The 19,382-nt window shown below is 31.9% G+C and overlaps 1 protein-coding gene across 1 annotated transcript in view; it reads right to left on the bottom strand.

The window, feature by feature from the left end:
* The window catches only part of LOC140040826 (uncharacterized), a 37,176-nt gene extending 18,489 nt beyond the window's left edge, over positions 1-18,687 (bottom strand). Inside the window, exon 1 of the mRNA XM_072087056.1 lies at positions 18,435-18,687. Coding sequence (XP_071943157.1) covers positions 18,435-18,552 — 118 coding nt within the window. The 5' untranslated portion in view covers positions 18,553-18,687. The remainder of the gene's footprint in view (positions 1-18,434) is intronic.
* Between the last annotated feature and the right edge of the window lie 695 nt (positions 18,688-19,382).

The raw sequence follows: 19,382 nt of genomic DNA, 5'->3' as shown, positions 1-19,382 counted from the left end.
AGAATTGTCATATCAGCCATTCCCGCCTTTAGTTCTGCCATCTCCTGCATCAAGGTGCTCTCCTTTGGTTTAGGTTTCTTAGATTCTTTCTGGTATTTCTCTTCGTGCACTCTGTTGACCTCAACAATCTGGTGCCGATCAAGCTTTTCACATCGCTCTGCTTCATTGCTTGCCGCACTATTCATACGTTCAAACAGTATTTCATCCGTCACTCCTTTGTCCTGTAAGTACGGTCTTAACTGATTTCGGATCGATTCACTTCTTAATCCGGTCAGCAATGCATGTCTGAACATACTATCCACTAGTTTGGGATCGTATGCCAGACCAGCTTCACTCTCTTGGCTCGCAAATATCACCTTCTGCCTCAAGTCCAATGTCCTAACTAAGAAGCTGCCGGCTGATTCTCTCGGCTTTTGGGTGTTCCTCGAAAGCTGGTGGTACAGCTCGGTTGCTTCTTTTTCACCATAATGGGATCGCAGCATTCGGCGCAGATTTGGTAATGTGATGTTTCGGCGACATTTAAGATAACTGCGTAGAGCTGATCCTGGTACCACGGCCCGTACAACAGCTTCTATTATTTCCGAGTCGGGGATGGCCTTTAGCTTGGCATTTTAAATTTGGTGGACCAAACTTGAAAATTTGAGTCGGTCCTTTTGTCCCGGCTCTCCAATTTGTCCAGCAATTTTAAAGTCTCGTCTAGTCAATCTAACTAGGCCCCCATCCGTCGTCGCTGGAGTCGTACTGGTCGTCGTGACATTACTTGACGTTACACCGACAATCCCATACATGAATTTACTCAGATCATTTAACACAGCAATGAGACCTTCGTCAGACAGTGCTTCTAATTCATCTTTATTAATTTCTTTTAGAATCTTCTTCCCTAATTTCAATTTACTATCTGTCTTGTCAGTGATATCTTCGTACCTTTTTTTAAAAAAAGTAATTGCATACCTTTAATAAAGTCTGCTGATCTGCGGCATTTATCTGCTTTATTACCAGTTCGTAGCATTGAAGTGGTGTCATATCATTTGCCATGGTAGTCAATCTAACTCACCCTCTTATTTCTAGGTTCTTGTTACGATCCTACCAGTACTCATTGCACCACAACAGTCTAGATTATCGGTCAGACGTGTCGCTGAACAGGTAGCATTAAATTCTATTTTACTTCTAAAATGTCTTTATTGGCCTACCTGTCCCATCGTGGTCGCCAAATGTTAAACATAAGTACTCGTACACTGTTTCAGTATTTCACAACAGAATATAGATCCGATAATTTAATAGAATAATATATATCAAGCAAGTTACGATACATAGGTGTTATCATCAAGCTGGTCAACTAAAAACTATCTCCTACACTAACAGTGATTCCAACTCCCCTTAAACTAATATTATACTCATCAATTACCATGGAAACGGAGCTGGGATCAATAGGTTAGGAATGTCTATATCTAGGGTAGTAGGATTATAGGTTGTATTATATATCTATATACAGTAGTAATTGTAATATACAGGACTATTAACTGTAGGGCTCTAACAGTACTGTCCCATTCATTTTACTTGATGAATTGTCATGGGCCAGTTTCATTTAGATAGGGTCAAATATTGGGTCCATAGATTTGTTAACACGCACTGTAGTTACTCGTGCATTAAAATCAAATCCGAGTTACACACGACGTAAATACTGATGTGAACTGTAACTCTCTTATTCCCCCTACCGTGTCGATAAAATCCGAACAATGATCTACCATATCCGATATGTAATATCCAATGTACGAATTTTTGTTTGACCTCCTTGCTTATATTTTCAATCGATGTATCATCTTAATATACCGGTACATTTATTCTAAATAAAATAATGAAACGACTGCTAGTATTATAGAGGGTTTAAACAAATATATAATCAACTTTTTTTATTTCGCCAATTTCAACAAAACAATGCAATACAAATAATTGGTTATTTTACTATTCTGACAACAGTTATACTAACTAATGATAATATTACCGAAACAAACAGAACAGAATAAATTGATTTTCACTTCACAATCGCTGATTATTAATTACCCTTAGGATATGCTTTAGTTAAGTCAGAGATGAATTGAAATGAGTTTGGATAAGAATTTATTCTTAAGCAATTCCCTCGTAACTGTAAACGATAACGACAGAACGAGATGCATTCTTTATTGATAGTACTTTACACAGGTTCATTGGCCCCAAGACGAACAAGAATAATGTTGAATTCAGATTCAATTTAGAAACTAACACTATTGAAATGTAAATATGTATATCTAATTTTGTATGTGTAATATTTCTGCAACAATTCGAAGTATAATTTTACGCTTGATGATTTCATGTGTAAAATAATCATACGTTAATGACGCTGTTCTTAAACATTATGTATTTACCGCCGTGGCTTTGAACCCATGCGATGGATTGAAATGAAACAAATAATGCAGATGTCGTTGAGGGGAGAAAAAAATATATTTTTTTATCTTCGGTTTTTATCCTTGTTTTTTTCTCATGCCATACCAATCATTGATGTGTTTAAGAAAAAAACACTTTTTTCAAGAAATATAGGCATAAGTATTCTTGAAAATAAAAAAAAAAATGAATAAAATTATGATTTGTAGTATTCTTGAAACTACTTAATTGAACTAGTTTACTTAAAATTAGAATTGTATACATCCTTATCAAAACATTATTCATGAAACAATTACAATATTCTTAAAAATAGTCTACATATTGTGAAACAATAATTTTAAAACATTATCGATTTCACGCATCTGCAGTGTTTTACGGTTCCACAGTGTTACCTGAGCTTGTTTCCCAATATAGGACGCAACGCATTTGATTCGAATAAACTGTCGCTTGTCATTGGTCAACTCACTTGCGTTGCGTTTATGTTCTTGTGTTGTATCTCTAGCTTAATGATGAAATGTGTTGCAATTACAGTTTGTTACGGTTGCAATGTGTTATGATATGAGTTAACTTGCTTAGAGTTCGGGTCTGATTTTTTTTATCAATAACATTGTTACATGTCAAGAAGTTTTTCATTGTTGTCAAATGTTCGACCTCTAGTATTTACGTTACTATTCCCTTGGTGTACCATGTAGGAAGCGTCTTCAATCATTCAATACTTTTGTAATGAACATGATTTATGTGACGTTCATATTTGATATTCTATATAATGTTACACGGGAAAAATGAGAAATCTAAATCGTACGCTTGCGCAAAACAAATCTAATATACGCTTCCGCAAAATAAAATCAGATAGCCACGAAAATTATCAGAATATTTCCTTAAAATGTTATACATTTCTAAATGAAAAGATTTTGTAGAATTTAACAATAAATATAATTATATACAGACTGTTTCTTTTACAATGTATGTTTTTTATATCTTTTTTTACAATTATTTTTGTTTGTGTTTAAAACATCCAGCATGTCGGTTCGTTCGAGCGGATAGGTGAAATCGAGGTTACCACAAGCATAATGTGCATATTATAACTAAACATTATGCCTCTTAAGTAATAACATGGTGACTGAGCTCCATTCGTTACGTGAAGCCGAACGTATAAAACATATAAACCTCTTCCGGCTATGTTATCAATCTTTTAACATAGTCCGTCTAATTTAAGAGTATTAGTAAATTGCTTATGGAGCATTATTGGAATAGATCACTGTACCAATATGATAAAGTACTCGATGGCTTTCACAACGTTATTTTAGAGATTATAAGAAGTTACCTTACTGAAATCGACCACATACTCTGAACGGAATGTCCCAATCAGTTATCATCAGCTGTCGAGTCTGTAAAGTTGCGCCTAGCCTAATTGCTCATACAGTGCGTACAGATGAACACATTTAATATAGTTTAGAAATTAGTAAGCCATTTTGTCTTTAGTGATACAGCCATAGGATTCAATGATTTAGAAATTACAATAATGCATTTAATAGTATGCGACTCAAACATTATGTACGTATGAGGCCTATGTATTATTAGTAGACAATTTTATCGCAATAATAATAATAATAATAATAATAATAATAATGAATTAATAGACGCTTACTATACCTTTACAATAACATTTACTGACAAAAAAAAGGAACATCGACGTTTCGGAACCGTCATGGAACCATTTTCAAGATCAAGTGATTGAATTATACAAAAATAACAAACACCAAAGGGTGACAGGAAATACTAATTAATTGGTTAATTAAAAACAAAGAAGGCCTACAATTCTAAGAACTTAAGTTATTAAGCTCAATATGCTGATCAACAATGCATCATTTCCAAAATGAAAAATTATCTTGGTACATTAAAAACCATCGTCAATCAGCAAAAAGAAATGATCACAGAACTTAGACTAACAGTTAGAAGCATTCTAGTTCAACATACGTGTACATGTGCACTGAATTGCAACAAAGAAGTAGCAAGTACTACTAAAGCAACGTCAAACCTATCATCAAATAATAATGGTAGTCCATCAAGTACAAAACGAAATGATAGACCTACTTCAAACGAAAGTCCTTCAAACGAGAAGAAAAAAAAGAACAACAATACTGCAAGCAGATCAAAACAGATTCCCCACAAACAAAAATTGTAATTTCAACGGTGTGTCCAAGATCAGATGATACAAGGAATCAAGAAAGAGTTAACTCCCTAAATTGTGGTCTGAAGAAAATAGCCAATACATATAAATGCCAGATTATCGACAATGACGATATATTCATGCTAAGAAATGGGTCAGCGGCGAAAGCAAACACCAACATCTTAGAAATATCTTCTTCAAGAAAGATGTCATTAGTAGATGACAACTTGTATGCTCGATTAAGCATAGTATGTACATTATTTTTCTTATGTTTGTTATCGACATGGCTATCATAATGCAGAAGAAGTTCCTTGTTTGTAGGTTTCCTATAACAAATTACGGTATCCTGTTGAACTAACTAATAGGATAATTAACGATTTCAAAGAATCTATTGTTAATCTTCATAACAATGATAACCATATTACTACTAGTCAAGAGAGTGCTGAACAGCCTATAATTAGAATTGTTCTTCCTTTTAAGAATCAAACCTGCTCTACAACTGTGACGAAACAACTTAAACAACTTAGTTGCAAGTTAAACAATGCCAGTTTTTACTGTATTTAATTAACATATAACAACCGAAATGAATTAAGGTAAACTAATCTATCGACTAATTATTAGTGTTCAACTGACTGGAAGTAGTTTTCGATTTAATATTGAACTGGTTTACGGAGGTATAATCAATTCCAAACAGCCAACCTATACTCAAGTTTATGAAATAAATCCAGCCTGTCGTGGCCTATTTTCAATGTAACATCTATCTATGTGATACATCTATTTCTTTCAAGCACGTATATGCCTTTTTTGTAAATTGTTATTTATAATATCAATGTATATCAACAACAGCCAATAATGATTATATCCAATAGATATATACTGTATAAAACAAGCATCACCACAAAGCGATCGGAAAACAATTGATATAGTAACACTTAATAAATACAAACAGTATAAGCTTTGATCTTTTAATGAATTAATTTCAATAATTATATCCAGAGTTATGAATATTAAGGAATTATTTTTGTTTTAAATAATCAACTTTAAAGTACGGTAACAGTAAATAAATGAATACATAACCTGTTGAAATGTTCCTAAAAAACAAGTTTATAAATAATTTTAGTAAAACTAATAACTGATAAAGTTGATCAAATTGTAATCATAAAGAACATTAGAAAATAACTATATGATAATGATGTAATATCAAGATGTTATGGTGATGACTATGATGATACCTATGACCAAACCTTCAAACAATAACTATAATATTGTAACCCACGACTTATTGATTTGTTCTTTTGAGTGAAATATACGTCGCCATGTTACGATCGAATATTTCAACAATTTTGATATGAGAGAATATGGAATGTTATTGCACTATAGTTTCGTATTATTGGCATTAGTTGCATTTTATAAAAGTACAGTCGATAGGGTATCTTCGTAAACTGTTGAAAAGTTGCTGTAATTAGTTCTCGATTCAATAAAATATAGGCATACATATATTCACTGTCATGCAGACGTGAATGTATGCCTATATTTTATTGAGTCGAGTACTAAATATTGGGTAATATATTTTATTATTATTGTTTAAAGTAATAAACTACATAAGTTCATCAAAATGTTCTCATTAAAATAGGCCTACTATGAAAATTATTTGCATTTTATCACATCAATCTGGTCGATAGATAGAACACATCTCCAATAAAAAGTAGATACCACGCTTTACTAGCATGCTTACCGCAAAATTATTATCATATGTAGTGGTTTGATAAAGATCCGTCTAAATTTATGAAATATTTAAATAGTGGTCCAGGATTTGGGATTCTGGTCCGGATTGCATTTGTGGTTTACATTTTTTTTATAGTTTACACGAGATCTTGCCAACAGACAAACATTCAAACAAACAAACAAAGAAATATATTCCGCAGACAGAATTATAACCTCCTTGGCAGATGGTGACCCGATAATAGAACGAAGTAAGCTGATCTTACGCATACGTATCATGCGTATGTAGTACCGAAACGAAAGCTCAATGTTAGGCTTTTGTTTGCATTGTAAAACGTACCTGATATACAGTTAATGTTAAATTGAATTACTATACGAGTATTTAACAATTACATATTATGTTTAAAGTTGACTTAGCACATTTAGTGAAATCAATCCTAGACATCTATTCTAAAAAGCGCCAAACAGACGACAAGAAAATAGATTCGTCATTGTTTAGGTATTTCCAATAACTGACTAGCTGTAACTAGCGAAATTAATAGCCCAAGATTAATTATGAATACTTAACCAACCATCAAAAAGTGAATATAAATGAGGGTAGGCAAAGCGAAGGTCATAATGTAGGTCAACAGAATTTGCTTGGGTTTTATCGTTATTGTTTTTAATAACTGAAACGGCTTTGCTATTTCGTCATGTGTTTGTATTCATCTAAATTAATAATAGACATGATTATGAATCCGAAGCACAATTAATTAATTATTGATTTCTGGGAGTAAACAATAATTCGTCACCTAAGAGACATGTATCTTCTGAAAAATAAACAAACTACAATAGTTAAGCAACACATCGATTTTCTAAAAAAATTTAAGAAAGAAATGAGAGAGTATTGTCATGTGTGGCGTGCGTAATATTCATGCGATGCTTGTATGAAACATTTAGGCCTACATTTTATTTTACTACATACATCGTAGTGACATTATGATTGATTTTGATTATAAAGTAAAACATTATGCATAAACAACAAACACAACAACCAGACAAACAAAAATGCTTGGCAATCATAAACGCTTCCCTAAAAGATGTTTTGGTTAGTGGAATAGAACCAAAAATACGCTAATGTTCACGAAGGCTTGCATTGGAAATAACTATTCTTGAACATCTGAAAGGAAAAGGGTAGACCTAGGTGTGTTCATAAAAATCGAATTGAATTAATTTTTGACAGACTACTTAATATCGTTATGTGCAAATTTTGTTTAGTATGTCATTTAATACAATTTCCAAATGTATGTTGATTAAATGGGTAGTTAGGGTTAGGGCCGCATTTTCAGAAACCCTCGCACAGGTTGCATTGGTGTCTTAAACATACAAAATAATCATGACAATCAGGAAGGATTACGCTAGATAATAACCTGTAATGTTATCGCGCAAAAGATATATGATTTTTGAGAAATCATAAGAACTTACTCCACTCCATCCATTTTTAGTCATTTGTAATACATTTCATTTCAGTCCTTGACTGTCGTTTTGTAATATATTTTTATATACCGAATAAATAAATAAATAAATACATTAAATAATGGTATTGGTCATCTATTTATTATAAGATTAGTTCAAGTTGATAGTCATGCATTAAACAAAATGCAAAATTTACAATACTAAGCTATATCACGTTAATCTATCGATTACTAATTAAATTAAAACAGGGCAGGTTTGCTCTGCAATTAAATTCACTACATTCCTTGCCTACGAGATTAATTTCGCTAAGAACAACACGTAATACTACATCGCCATACTTTAATAGCCTAATTGCAAAAACTATTTAACCTATTTCTGTATCCATAAAGGTCGTGACTCAGTTTGTGAAATAATAGGGAGCCTTTGATTTTTGACACTAGGACACTAGGACTTTTGACACTAGGACTTTTGACACTAATTGTGTAAAATGATACATAAATTACTTCATTAATTTTTTACATGTCCAGTTCTATAACTTATAATTTTTGTAAAAATCGTAAGTTCAAAAAGGTTCAAATGTCTGTGATAACAGAATCCAAGGTGGCTTACCAAGAATCGACCAAACTTGGTCAGACGATACCAAATTCAATGAAGTTTATTTTATATTGTTTTATTCGTTTAAAGCCAACCTATACATTAGCATGACATAATTAAAACATGCGAATAGTACCTTCCTATGTCGTGGCAAAAGGTTTATGTTATTGCAACTCGCGGAAAACACAGCATACGACGTAACCTAACCTAACTAGTTCCACGAGAATTGAATTTAGTTGCAATGTTGCAACTTAAAGCTCAACATTACAGTTTCACTAACTAGAATTCCATAAAATCTAAACCATTACCGCAATGTTTCTATACATTTATGTTTAATTTTCATGTTTTTATAAATATTGTAATTGTTATTTTATATTCTCAGTACATTCATTCATAATCATAATCTTGTAGTATTTTAACCATAAAACAATTATTGCTATATTTATCAATTTTTCTATAATTTCAAAACACATTCACCTCCTTTATTTTACGAACTTGAATGTTTATCTAAAATTACATTTTTCTTTTAAAATTTACAACTTCAATTTAAAACCAATAATATGGTAAAGGAGGTCAGACAAGACAAGAGAAATATATTTTAACCTCATAGTTTCCATTTTGTTAATTGTTTCTGAAAATAAAAGTAGTTTTTTAACTTAACTTAACTTCATTGTCCTTTAGTAATTAGATCTGTATCTGGTATGTACAAAATGATAATGTTTTTCTTCGATCTATACTAGAACGTTATTTATGAACACCTTTACTATAGTATTCTGAACAGGTCATGTTATCCAATCACTTTTAGCATTCTAATTTCTTTCTACATTGATGATGGAACATCTGTAATTCTCCTAAAATGGACAATATAAAACGTTTACTGAAGATATGCATACACGTAATGAACTATGTAATCTTTTAAATATGAAATATCGAAGATAACTATTTTATTTCAAATCCTTTTACAATAAAATGTGTGACTATGGTTTATGGATTTGTAGCTAAGTCAGATAAATGTCTGTTTATTATTATTTTATTAAAAAGCATTAGATTTCAGATAATATTCATAATAATCTTTATAAAAACAATAAAGGTAATTATTTTTTTTTTATTTTTATCTTGATTTTTTGTTATAAACAATTATTATTTTATCAATATACCTATGCTTATCTGTAATTGGTGTGTAAATTGCGTTATTGTAAAATGTTATCTGATTGTGATAGACTGACGGTTATTGAATTGTAACATTTGAACACAATTTTTTTATTTGCACCTTGAAACTTCATCAATTTTATTTTATAAATAACAGTAACATTCAATGTATCTTTATTTTCACATGATTAGCTATACGTATAGACATTTGTTGTTATGCCCAAAAACATAAAAAGCATGACGAAAAGTCTATCTGCTATCGAACCAAGGGTTTTATAATGGACGTATGCTAAGTACTGAAGGTGCACATCGTAGGAAATGGTAACTAAAGTCTTGAAAATCTACTCTTCTTGGTTGACGGGTTTTCTATGCTTTCCATACCTTGTGGCCCTGCGTTTTTAAACTGTAGCAGAATTTAGGAAAATGTTGTTTTGCTTTTCAGAGGCGGAATCTTCTGTCTCGAAGGGAGGCGCCTTAACCTACGTCATATCTTATTCTTATACTTTTCGAAACTTTTTCTTCTACTATGGATTTATATACTTTGAATGAGAGGCATTCGATGACAGAAATAAAACGTCAGCTGTTAAAGTAAATACGACTAGTTTACTTAAGAAGTGACTAAATAAATATTAACTGAACGCATGTTCAAATAGCATTACGGGAATTCAAGGGTGAATGCTTCGTGCTCTCAAGAGGCTACACATACTATTTGAAAAGTAACCCAAACTCAATCTTATAATGTTGTTTATTTTGGATGTGATTATGTTTCAATTTACCGATGTGCGCATGTCTAAGCCCAGCCAATTAGGGTAAGTGGGATCGCAGGGTTGAAGGATACACATCGCGCAACACATCAATCCCAGTGGGGTTAAATTTGATTTCAACTTATTCTTACAGTATCATATTTGCGTCATTAGGGATACAGTTCTCAATAATGTAATATGTTACATCTAAATGTTTACATTTTTTCACGCTGCTGCTCTAGCCCGCTACGTCACACGAGATGACTCATTCATTAGATGAAATCAAGCAGCTTTATAGTACTACACTTTGACATTTTTGTTAAAATGGAAACTCCACTATAATTTATTGGTACCACCTGTTGAATCCAAAAACGGCTGAGAAAAGAGTCTAACGACAAATCCCAAAGCATTCTGGTATTTATGAGTCCCATGATATAATTCGCTGTCAGATAATCATTGAATTATTATCAAAACAGTCCATTGAAGTTTTTGTTTGTAATAGGATACTTGAAGTATCTAGGCGTGATGAAGTGACCCCCAGACTTGACCTTAGCAATAACAATAAGCGAGCAGCGTTTTTTGTAAGAAATATTCTTGTTTAACAATGTGACTTCTTCGTTTGAGACTCAGTTTCTTCTATGTTTCTTCTTCTCAATCTTCGTTTATAAATTACGACTCTGTACAGTGAAGGTGTTGGTATTTGGTTAATCTCAATATTACGGTTCTAAATACAGTGCGCATCGTTATAAATTCATTTTTTTTATTATGTATGTAAATGTAACATTACTTTTAAACATAGGGCCCACATAGGGTCTGGTCTGTGCTTGTTACGAGGCTAGTTTCATAAATTATCTTGGCAGAGGCATTAGGCATAGAAAAAACATGTAAAAGGTCGAAACCGATGATAAGGACCTCACTGGAATATGTTAAAGGACCTCACTGGATGTATGTTAAAGGACCTTACTGGAAGTACGATAAAGGACCTCACTGGAAGTATGATAAAGGACCTCACTGGAAGTATGATAAAGGACGCCAAATTATCGTAATGGAAATCAACTGTTTAGAATTAACTGTGGATAGTAGGCCTATTATACGTCGTCAGTGACTTAGTAATGTTGTGATGACCTAGTATAGTCTTGTCGATTTTGCAAATAAATTAAGATATAATAATAATGGTGACATAAATTGTTTGAAAATATTAAACTATTTGACCTATAAAAATAAAACCTTAAAAAGAAGAACGCCAACTACATGATATAAAGGGTATTTTGATGACCGCATGCATTGACGACCCTCCCTTATATTTCCCCTATCGAGTAATACATTATATAGTAATTATTCATTCTTAAATTTGAAAGACACGAAATGTAGAAGTTTTACTTTCAACTGTAAAAGCGAAGAGGTCAAATCATTACAGTATGCATCCGATGCTTCCTCTTCCGTCGATAAAATGCAATAATAATATTATTATTAGTAAAAGCATTCGATAATACGTTATAGTGACAAAGTGACGTAATTTAATAGCCGATTAATGGAAATATTATAAACGACATTTCTATAATTAAACAATATACCTCTAGAAATATCACGTAAAAATATCATTCCAATACAAAGTGTTTAGATTAACACTTACGTATTCATAGCTTTCACACCGATATTGTAAACTCATAGCTTTACGAATACATTGGTCAATTAGGCGCCAACATGCTTATATATCGTGTTATGATAAGTCCTCAGTTGATGATTATTATGTTGACTTTTCCCCGTCTCTGTTTAAGAGCCACAGAGTGTCCGTATAGACCAGTAAAATGTCCTAGAATATCAAATTATATTACGTGTGTGATATAGAAATATTCCTTATACATAATACAGGCCTATAGGTGTTTCCAATTGATACACTGATTCAATTTGCTACGATACAAACCAGGGAAGAGTAAAATTACATTTTCTTTCCTGATAAAAACAAAACCCCGGGTACTTAAATAATGGTCATGGTTCAGCGACCGTTTTCAAACGATATCATTAGCAATGATTTAAAAAAAAAAGAAAAAAAAAAAGATAGTGCAGACGATATATTTGTAATGTGTGCCTATATTGTGAAAATGAGTTAAAACAATAGCTATAAGCCAAAGAAATACAAGAACATGGCGGCTGAAAAAAGTATTTTTACATTTTCTAATTAAAAAATGTCATTATTAATCTTATTATAATTATGTAATAATTCAGTTCCGGAATATTATACAGATTGGCTGTAGCAATTAAAGGTGAACGCCCGGTATGTTTGATCCGTTAGTAACAGGAAGAATCTTAATTTGTAAAATGTTCTTTAATTTCAGCGTGTAATCAATCTAACTACATTAAGAATTTTCTTCTGACAGTAGTTCGTGCGATGACCTGTTTATATAGATGCTGTGTATTTTGATTCGTGCCACGATGCTAAAAATTCGCATACACTGCATAATACCAACGGCACACACGTGTCAAAATTGCAAAGTGTATAGAGTGTACATTCGGCACATTCAAGAAGTGAATGGTGCTACCCGTTCGACATTTAATTTCATTTCATTAACTTCCACCATAAACCATGCATAACACATTTTGCACAACGTCCCAAAAAAATTAATTATATTAATGTAAATATGTAGAATCACCCAATCAATACGGGCCACGTGGTGGTTCCTCTTGGGCCTTTGAGAGGCCCCGTGTGTATGACATGTGCGGAGGAAACCGATACGCTATAGGTAAGAGCCAAACGGCTAGTTGGAAATTTAGAGAGTATTTTGGCTATACGCTGAAAGTACTCGAACATTGCCACTAAATTTGATTTTCAAGTTGTATTGAAACCGAACCAAGTAAATAAATTATTGTGAAATAAATAAATTTAAAATACAAATATAGAGATCTTGATCATTTGTCGTTATTTAGAATTCTATAAAGATGTAACAATGATAACTATATACCAGGTATTATTATATCAATTCATATAATAATTGTGATATGAAACCAATTATGCCCATATGGCCAACCATTTATAGGCCTATTATCTAAAAATCATTATTTATGTTAAAGAATACGGTAATGATGTATTGTCCTTTTGAATAATTCAAAATAAATATTTAAAAAAAATATTTCGAAAAAATATCATAATATTTATTAACCTTCACCAATAATTATTTAAAAACAAATCATTTAACTGAAATACAGACGTTTTTCTTTTCAAAAAATAACTTTGACTTCCATTAAAAGTTTTTTTAGATCAAAACATATCTCATAATGCAACGCGATTGTTTTGTATGTATAATCATAAAACTTCCTCGTGATCTGTGTGAAAACACCTTCTTAACCGTGACGAGTTGTAAACAATCCTAATTAGCATCATGCATAATGCATACTTGTGGTTTGAAATCTTTGTTTACTTTCGCTCGCAACGATTTTCCAGACGAAATTTAATCAAATTAATTTACCTGTTAATTACGTAAATGTGTTGTTTTTGGCTCGAATTTTCGACTTAAAGTGAATAACTTTAATATTAATTTAATATGGCCAATTCAAATTTAGAATATTTTGACCTTCACTTTTTGTGTTTCCAGGGCAATACATGTTTAACACAATTCAATTCACTTACTAGATTTTTTCTAAGTAAAATAAAGGTAATTCCAAATAAAGAGAAAGAACACTTATTGAGAATCGACGTTTCGATAATTTGAATTTTCAAGAATCTTAGCTTCACTAATCTCTTTCCACTGTTAAAGTATACAATCTCAGTAATGTGTTTTATTTTATTTTTTTGTTTGTGTAAGTTCAGTAGAAAGTAGTTGAAGAAACATAAGACTACTTAAAATAATCACACACACACACGACTTACGGTACAGTATACAGATAAAGAGAAGAGTTAGATATACTAGACCTCAATTCTTCCCATAAAACTAAAACTTTTTTCAATATTCGTATATCACCAAAAAACAGGCATACTTTTACCTGATTATGTAATCCTGTATAAAAAAGTTTTTGAAGACTAACTAAATCATTTGCTTTTAAGTGCAAATACTGTTGCCAATAAATATTAATAAATAAAGTGTAGAAGCAACTAATCATTGAATGGAATATGAAATTAGACGTGGGTTTAAGTAGCTTGAGTACATTTACGACTAAGAATCAATGAGTGATATACATGATATGGAAATTCTAGTGAGTCAATCTGTGTTCTAGGAATAGTACAATTACTTACTGAGAATTTTGTTAACTTATTTATTTCTGTTCGGGTTTGATGAAGTCACTCAGAATAACTGCCAATGCTATAAGTTTAATAGGAATGTAAGTGAATATATTCCGTAGCTTTCAGCATAGTACAGTCGTACTAAATTATCAACATGATTTAAATGTAAAGTTTATCGCTACAATTAGGCCTACTTAGATTTTCTATATTTGTCATTCATAGATTTGTTGTCTTATTAAATATATATTGTCGTCCTGAAAAACAATTTGTTAAAATTTAATTTGTTTAGTTCAATATTATAAAAAAACATTGTCAAATTAGCTGCCAACCAGGTATCTGGTTGAATTTTACCGTCTTTTGATAATTGAATAAGTTTTAGTTTTTAATTGCACTTATAAACACAAATTTTCACAAAAGAGGCATACAAGATATTTCACATAAATCAGCGAAAGTGGAAAAGTTGTCAAAAAAGTATTATCATATATTATAATGATACTTCAATGGAAATACTAACTATAGTATACTTTCCTAAAGCCAGATAAACAAACAAAAAAGCGAAAGCTGGAGCCAGATCTAATCAAATATTTAGTTTCTCTCGATCATCAAAGATCAGTTGTGATAATGAAACGCAGCCAGTGATTTTAAAGAAAAAAATCTGAATATACTGTTATGTCACTGTTTATAGTCTAATACAACTATGGAAAATGTACTTTCGAACTAGAGGCTTGTGCAGTGGCGTAACGGCTATGGACGCTCACTGGCTAAACCCAGAGGTCCCGGATCTTACGGGGGCCTTGAGCAGTGTCTAGATGAAAAACAGGCATTAAAAATAAAAGAAAATCGCTAAAAACACCCGAGGCCTCCAGCATTGGAGGGCCACTTGGGGTTCCACAGCCAGGGGTTTCATGCCTCTGTGTTACGCCACTGGGCTTGTGATTTAATCATTGCTTCTGATTTGTTATTCTAAGGTAAAACTCATTGGCAGGGTTTTAACTACGAATTGTGTTATTATTTAGGATTTTATTAACTTTCATGGGCCATCGGGCAACAGTTTAAGCTTTTTAGAAACTACTTGATATGTTATCCTATTTAATACTTGATAAATAAAATTCATACTACGTTATTGATGCCAGTAACGCGTTTTAGACGGGCAGTTGCGGAAAAAAAAACAAGTACAGATAGACATATTATAATGAAATGATGAAAATTGAGTTTCAGTCGATTAATGTTGTGAAATGATCACCATACGAGTACATTAATAACAGAAAGCAGTGAAAAACAACGAACACTCGTCACCGTGATGAGTGGCTAGTCACACCAAGTTACGATGATGTGCTGTCTTACAAATGGCTGTCTGAGAAATCCAGTAATGTAATTAATGTTTATAATATGAGTATACGTTGTTAGGTAACTAAGGGTTAATGATGTCGAATAAATTACTCCTTGATCTATACAAAAACAAAGTCAAAGATAATCTAATCTAAACCAAAAAACTGACGCGAATTGGTGAAAATTAGTGAAAAATTGTCCAATGAAATTAGTATAATATATAAACCCGAAATAAAAATAAAAATGTAGGATACAATTTAGAAAGACTACCGGAAGATATTGACGGATTACTGGTTAATGAATAAAGATCGAAGCCCTTCTGTTTAAGTTTTAGCCGAAAGCAAAAGGTTAAAAATGGATTTATCTTTAGCAATCTTACATATCCACCTATTCTATATGAAAGCACATTTTACTGTCAACATTGACTATGAATGATTTTTGCAGATTATGCATATATTGAGCGTTAGTAAAGATTAGATTAGACTATTTACTAGCTAAGCTTTATTGAGAAAAATGATTAAATGTTGGATTGAATTGATTAACAGTGAATAAACCAAATATGGGTGACTATCAACTATTGGTTTTGTATGCTGATATTACATAACCATAGAAATATGGTACATGTCAATATCCAAATAATGGCCATGCCAATCCCACAAAGTAAGACTATTGAAAAACTTTCATTACGTCGTTTGAGAGACGAAACTTCAATTTTAAAAGTGGTCTATGATTGGAAGGTAATTTGTATCCATGTGAAATAGCACAATATTGAGATGAGAGTCAGTCTTTCACTCATACTTTTTAACATTTTGTTAATAGGCGTAAGTATGTCATATGATTCGGGTAAAATGATAGAATGAATGAATGAAGGTCGAATTTTTTATTTTCCCACATCCCGTTACTTATAAGTATGATATTTGTTAGTTACGTTATTTCAACTTTCATTTCTATGATTCTTAGATTTCTTTTCATTTTTTTCTATTTATAATATCTATAATGATCATATTTTTTGTGTGTTTTAATCCAACGCAATAATATGAAAGATAACCGGCCGTAAGGTAATATATTTTTATTTTTTGTGTAAGCGTCCAATATTCCATATGGTTAGATGAATAATTGCAGTGAAATTTCTGATTCTGCTGAATACGCTTGTTTAAATGATTGTGCAAAATATAATATTTGCATTCTACATAAAATAAAATTTAAAACATGGAACAACTATTAGATAAAATAGGGCATACTTGGGAATGATTCCAATTTTAACTCGTAATAATAATATATTGTAATTATAAATCAAACAAAGGGAAACTTCACGATTTAACATATTAACTTGCATGACTGTATATCAAATAATGGCTTGCATGGAAAAATAAATAAATTATATCTATCTATCTATTTAATACTCTTACGCTTAACAAATCAAAAGAATCATTATAAAAGGTCACTTCCATTTTAATTCGCATTAACTGTATTATGTGTAAACTGACTTTGGGTTGGGTCAACCGGCTCAGCTACAGTGATTAAGTTCACTTAGGTTGAACCTGGTCTCCCCGATTTCAAATTTTTGTTGGTCATGTATAATAATTGAAATAAACCGAATAAATAATGAAATGAAATAATTTATGGAAAAAACATTTCTAAGCATTTAATAAGGCCTAATAGTTTAAATACGGCTTGAACAAGTTCTATAATAGAACTCCTATAGTGTACGTATGTAGGCTTAATGTGCAACATATTTCTAAAACATTTGGAACGAACAAATAGGGTTACAAGTACAACACATGATTTACAACTGAAGCAATTAATCAGACGATTAATTTCGACCGTAACATTATTTATGAATTATGTATTTGCATTGTGGAAAAAAAATTAATTTATATGAAAATTAGTTTCATTGTATTGTTGTTGTTCATATTACCTTAAAGAGATAATATTTTCTACAATATCGAACAATATTCAACTTATAACAAATACAAAGGTATTCTTTTCACCATAACTTATTTACATTAAGTAAATCACATCACATTTTCCAAAATCATCGGATATTGAGGTACAAGTGAAAATCCACTCTGTCTGACTTTTCTGAAAAGAGTGAAAGTCAATCTAGATTACCGATTTTCATCCATATAGAGTGAACAAGTCAATTTTGTGAAATACTACATCAAGGTCATGTTTTTTTTCTGTCAAATGTCGGGTTCGAGTTTAGCTATAGCGATGCAATTTCTCCCTAGAATCCTTACTCATTATTATGCTAATAAGCCTACTACAGTTTTTTTCTGAAATTATGTGCTAGTAATAATAGTATTTAGTTTTCACTTAACTATCTGCCGTTGCAGGAGCGTTGAGCCCATCACCTAAGTAGGTTATTACATGCTGGATATAATGCTAGGCTAATTAAAATTTTCGTTTCTTATTAGCATGCAATCCCTACCCCATGGCGACAAATATCCAAGATTTTGACCTTGTTGTAAGCTGTTAAAAATGTATACATTCTACAGTACTATCACTATGTTTAGCGAGCGAATGTAGCGAATCGCTCTATAAATAACATAAAAAGCCGTGGCAATTAATAATGAAACGCGATATGGCAATGGCTTGACTGAAACTATAACTTATAATATTATTTCTGAAAACTCACCTCGTTTCTTGATGACGTGGTTAGATGAGGTTGCAACACATACACAGAATCGAGTTATATATAAAATAATGAATATCATCAAAGAATGTCGAAAGAAAAAGCAACGAAATCTAGCCATTCTTATTAGAAAATCATGCTGTATAGTTTAAGAGCAAGCCAGCACGTTCGATCGTTGCTGTGCGCGCAAGCGGTGTACGATATATGACAGAAACTGTAAACTCAGTAAACACCTGGACTTCAAAATAGACAACGCGATGTGATTTATCAGCTTGTCTAGGGTGTCACGTATGATTTACTTTTCCAAGTTTTGTTGCGGTACAATTTCTGGTCGCGAGATCAACGCGTGGTACCGCCCGAAGCGTTTAATTCTTATCTACACGTATTTAAATTACCCTTGACATTGCCAATATAGGAAGGAGCCGTCACGAATTAACTAAACCTTATACTATTATATTATAACCCCACAGTAATTATCAATGTTTAAAACATGAGGCACTTACTTTCATTGATCAATATTAGCCATATATATCCAAGTGTTATTAAAATCCGAAAATCGGGAAAGAAAAAATTGCCTGCTCTTAATAGCATTGTTGTACGCGCGCGTGTCCAAGTTTAACTCAAACGTATTTTAAACTTCTTTGAACTTAAACGTTTCCTATGAGTTTTTCGAAACGGACGTGGTTAATTAAAGCTGCAAGTTCGTGTGATGTAGTATCGTATTTAAGGATCAGTCATAATTTACAAAGACTAAGCCAGTGAGAGTATCCTAGTAATACATTAATTTAAACTTCTTTCTGATTGGACGTACAATAGATTATTGCATGACTGCGCAATTATTTCATGGTAGTTCGTGGTCACCGCGACTTATGACACCCCCGGGAGCGTCATATCTGGCGAGTTTTTTTACAGGATGGGTTGTCAATCATAAATATAATACATTCTCTATTT

This window comes from Antedon mediterranea, chromosome 2 (assembly GCF_964355755.1).
Source record: "Antedon mediterranea chromosome 2, ecAntMedi1.1, whole genome shotgun sequence".
Lineage (NCBI taxonomy): Eukaryota > Metazoa > Echinodermata > Crinoidea > Comatulida > Antedonidae > Antedon > Antedon mediterranea.
This window is presented reverse-complemented; position numbering and strand designations above follow the sequence as displayed.